At 38.1% G+C, this 5,000-nt stretch overlaps 1 protein-coding gene across 1 annotated transcript in view; it reads right to left on the bottom strand.

The window, feature by feature from the left end:
• inpp5a (inositol polyphosphate-5-phosphatase A) overlaps positions 1-5,000 on the bottom strand; it is a 99,414-nt gene that overhangs the window by 15,404 nt on the left and 79,010 nt on the right. The window contains exons 10-11 of the mRNA XM_039648862.2: positions 4,073-4,168; positions 3,711-3,785 (exon numbers count right to left, since the gene is read on the bottom strand). Coding sequence (XP_039504796.1) covers positions 3,711-3,785; positions 4,073-4,168 — 171 coding nt within the window. The remainder of the gene's footprint in view (positions 1-3,710; positions 3,786-4,072; positions 4,169-5,000) is intronic.

The raw sequence follows: 5,000 nt of genomic DNA, 5'->3' as shown, positions 1-5,000 counted from the left end.
GCCAATATAATATTAGCGCATGTTTGTGTAATTCATTGTAATTTTGGTGGTCAAATTTTCAACAATGCACCGGGCAATGACACTTTAGGTTCATTAGTTAACATTAGTTATCAACCTTAGTTAACATGAACTAAGAATGAAAAATATTTTTTCATTTATTAATCTTAGTTAATATTAATTTCAACATTTACTAATACATGATTAAAATCAAAGGTTGTGTTTGTTAACATTAGTTAGTGCGCAGTGAACTGACATGAACTGGATTATAAACAACTAACATTAACAAATATGAACTAATACTGTAACAAATGTATTGCTCATTGATAGTTCATGTTAGTAAATACATTAATGTTAACTAATGAACCTTGTAGTAAAGTGTTACCCAATTTTTCCATTTGATGTTTCTCTTTAGGTCTAATAAACATCAAAAGGTTTAGATATATGTTATAGCCAATAATCAATATGAATCTGTCTTTAAAAAGAAAGAAAGCGCAGCATTTCAACACTGATCGATCTACAAACTACAGGATAATATTGTACAGAATCTGCTGATTATCATTTCTGAAACCTGTTTTTTTTTTTTAATAACCCAAATTGGGTTATCTTTAACCCAGTGTTGTGTTGAGAGTGAATGAAAGCACTGGAACTGGGCCGACATGATGGTCTCGGTGAGATCCTCGGCGCTCGCGGTGTCGGTTTGATTAGCGATGCTACGGCTTCCGCGCGGATGACAGGAGAAATATGGCGCGGGACGGATGAGAGGCTCCTGTTATTTATTTATTTATTCGGACTCTTAAAAACTGCAGTTTGAGCGATGTAGCGGTGTGTGTTTACGCATGAGGAGGAGAGACGCAAAAGTTCATCACTCGTTCCGGATTCCCTCGGATCCACCTGATAAAGTTTCAATAAAGAGACACTGAAGTAAAATCAATGAGAGTTAGTGGGCTTCCTTCATTCATTCAGCACACACACACACACACACACACACGCAGCCCCTCGACGCAACGGCCCGGCAGAAATTTAATCTTCCCAAATCCTCATCAGAGCGCTCCATCCTCAGCGCCTGACAGCCACACGGATAATTAATTATACAATTTCGATGGCTCTATCGACTAAACAAACCTATTAATCATCGCAAAAGTCAATAGGCATGGACGTATTCAATCATGTCCTGACCAATGATTACTCCTTTCAAAATACAATAATTATTTTCGAGAGCTGCCTCGAATTAAATTTCTGTCAAGCCGGTACAAGTCCAGTGTTTGATGAAGGATTCTGGGAGAACAGGGACATCCGTCGTTCTGGAGGCCAGTTTGTTTTCCAGGATCATAAGATGGTGTTTAAGTAGAGCATGACCATCAGATTATCTCTCTGTGCCATCAGAGTATCCATCACACACACACACACACACGCACAAGCACACACACACAAACCCACATTCATACACTAGTGTTGGGCGATATGCTCCATTTTCATATCGTCCTATCGTCAGCCTGTGAGATCGGCGATACACGATAATATCGTGAGGGGGCGGGGCTAACTTATTTGATTATTAACTTGATTATTTAGCATACTCATTAATTTACTTGTTTTATTAGCCTACTTCGTTTTATAAACGAGAATCTTTTTTTTCTATTTTGCTAGCAAAGAGTGTTTATTAATAGGATCAGGTTATTTCCTGGTATAGTGAGGTAAAAAAAGCAGTTAGCAGCGCGTTAGTAGTGTGTACGGTGAGTAGGGATGGGTACCGAAACCCGGTATTAAACGGGCCCCGGTACTGAATTTTGAAAGACCGCTGTATCGATAAGCTCGGACGTTACCGGTTCTGCTATCGGTACTGGAGAAATTAAGTAAATACACGCAAGTTGGGCTACTATTTATTATTCCTATAAAGACGTTATCTCGAACATGTTTATATCGCCAGCCATTTCTATATATAAACTACATTTTAATTAAACCATTTGTCTGTGATGCAAATTTGCAATTCGCAGTTCAGAAGAGAGAGAGAGAAGAGAGAGAGCGATCTCTCACGCAAAGCCACGACAGCCCTTGCTTAATGAGTGACAATGAGGACAGAACTAAACATTCAACGTAGTTACACTTTAGATCTGGGATATTATTCTAATATATTTTGTATTTCGGCTTCCAAAGATTATAAAAAGAAGATATTTGAGATAAAACCGTTAAAAAACAAAACGATCTGTCCAGCTTAACTTCCTTTACTTCACAGCACTGCGGAGCGCTGTCAGTTTTCCTAAAACCCAAACGTAACCGTCAGAATCAGCACGATCGGCGATTGTTGCAAAATGCTGTCTTCTACTGTTGCAAGATTAAGAAAATGACTATTAAAAACACAAAAACCTGCGCAAGAGACGCTGTTCACAAGGCGGTGCGCGCTCCGAAACGGACTGCAACGAGACAAAAAAAGTAGCCGATACTTTGGGCTTCGTGTGTCCTTAACTATCAAATATACATACAAATATCAAAATGACCAGCTCTGAGATTTATTCACTTAAACACAATTATGTCTTAAATGGACGTAAATAATAGGGAGAAAATGATGGTGCTTCAGTTACCGATTAGATTTGCTCTCGGTCTTAAAGGGGCAGCAGTCTAATAGCCTAAACCTGCTGACGATTCAGCCATTAATGCAAATCAAACAACAAAAGGCAGAGAAAATCACTCACAGCTCTTGAATGAGTAACTTTAGATTTAATAAGCATTATTCTATCTATGATAAACTATACAGTGCTATTTTATATTTGATTATAGGTTTCTTTTCAGACAGAAACAATTACCTGAAAAGATATGTTAGTAGACCTTCCTGAAATTAAAGCACTTTGTATATAATTTGTATCTTTGATTTATTATATTCTTGTGTTTGTACTTGTTATATTCTCGTGTCCTTTTTGTATAAACAAAAAAAGCCTGATGCACACTGCTGCATAACAAAAATATATTTTTCTTCGTTTTGCTTTTTCTATTTTACATTTCAAAATATAAAGTTTAATTATGGTCTTAATTCTTCAAATAAATAAATAAATAATAAAAAACACCAAAAAGAACCGATAAGAATACCGTTAAAGTACCGGATCGATAAGCGGTATCGGTAAGAGTAGTAATACCGATAAAACCTTAACGATACCCATCCCTAACGGTGAGCGATAGCAGGTGTTAGCAGCGCGTCAGCAGTGTGTACAGTGAGCGGGAGCAGCACACGGCCGTTCTGCTCTCACACTGCCAACGCTCGTTGCGCGATTGTGTTCAGACAGATGAGTGAGTTAGCGTTGCTTTATTTCCTTTTCAAATACATTTAGGAGAAAACACTTGTCAAGAAGCTACATTTATTAATAATTTTTTTTATATAACTTTTGGTTCATCTTTGTTTTTGGCCATTTGTTATCTTTTTAAATTGCTGAAGGTCATTTGATTGACAGTTTAAAACACAATAGATATCATTAATGCGCTTTTTGGGTAAAACTGCTGTGTATTTTGGCCTTGATTGTCACTTTAATTCAGTTTGAATTCATTGTAATATCTGTAACATTGTTGTATCTATAACATCTGTAACATCTGTAATATCTGTATCACATCCAGTGTTCATATAATCATCTTAAACTCTCCGTCAAACGTCTCTTTCAGAAACACAGAATCAAAGATTCATGCTTTTATAAAATAAACCCAAATGACATCAAGAGCTCGACACAAACCTGCATTCCATTGTTTTCCCGGAAAACGTCCTGGTTAATGTAGTTAAACATCTTCTTCTCCACCTGTAGGAGGACCTGACACACACACACACACACACACGTCAATCTGAACATCAGTGTGTCACTGATAAAGTTTTAAAGAATTCATTCTTTGAAAGTATCTATACGTTTATCTATCTATCAAATAAAGGCTGTTCTTTTCAAATTTCTATTCATCAAATTGATAAGTTTCCTTAAAAATATGAACCGTTTTCAACATTGATGATAATCTATCTATCCATGCATCTCTCTCTCTCTCAGTTGAACAGATGTCTGAGTGTTTGATTAGAGAGTTTCCATCAGTGATCTGAGAAGCGCTTCACCTTGTGGTCGTTGTCGGACTCTTTGAAGATCAGTTTCTGCACTTCATTAGTGTCAGCGGACTTCACCGTCTGCATGGTGGCGGTCGAGCAGAGACTCTGAGAACAGGACGAGACACCAGATATGAATATCACAAAAACAACCAGAAACACACCTGACAACAACACGTCTGAGGAGCGACACAGGCAAAAGGAGCATCTCTCTTCATTTCTTTCTCTACGCATTGACCTTAAAGACTGTGTGCACGGTTAAATTCCCTTTTGTCGACTCTTTTAACAATTAGTTAAACATTGGGCCATCTGTGTTTGAGGACAGTTGAATGAGGTAATCCTTGATGTGGCAGTTCCCAGTGCCGAGAACACATTGAAATTCAAAGCACAGATTAGCTAATCAGGTCAAGCCAATAAAACCGGCAGGAAAAACCCCTTCGGAGGGAAATGTCACAAACCCGGCGCTTGGAGAAGAGAAGCACGACGGATCAGAACAAACAGACCTTAAGCCTCTCTCTAAAGAGCCAACAAATCGCTCCATCTTTCAGTGGTTTGGGCTCTCGGACCCCCGGGCTAATGCGCTTTGCTCTCATTAAGCTGATTTTGTGGTGAATAGACCCAGAAAAACAGCTCAAAAGACACTGAGATCTTGAGTCGCGCCGCCACAAATCTCGCATTTCATTCGCTTTTGATTTTGATCACCAAAACGGAGAAAGAAAAACAAATGCTGGAAGACTCAGACCCTGAAACGGTAAAAGCATCAAATCTGCTCATATTCTGGAGGACGAGATCCTGTGACACGGACCCACTGACTCATTATTATATTACATTATATTATATAACACTGAATATTTGGTCAGCAGAAGGAGACAACAATCCATTATACAGTTTAGACACATCAATATTAGACAAAAAGAATCATTAAAAATGACAAATCACA

This window comes from Pimephales promelas, chromosome 11 (genome assembly GCF_988280905.1).
Source record: "Pimephales promelas chromosome 11, fPimPro1.hap1.1, whole genome shotgun sequence".
Lineage (NCBI taxonomy): Eukaryota > Metazoa > Chordata > Actinopteri > Cypriniformes > Leuciscidae > Pimephales > Pimephales promelas.
This window is presented reverse-complemented; position numbering and strand designations above follow the sequence as displayed.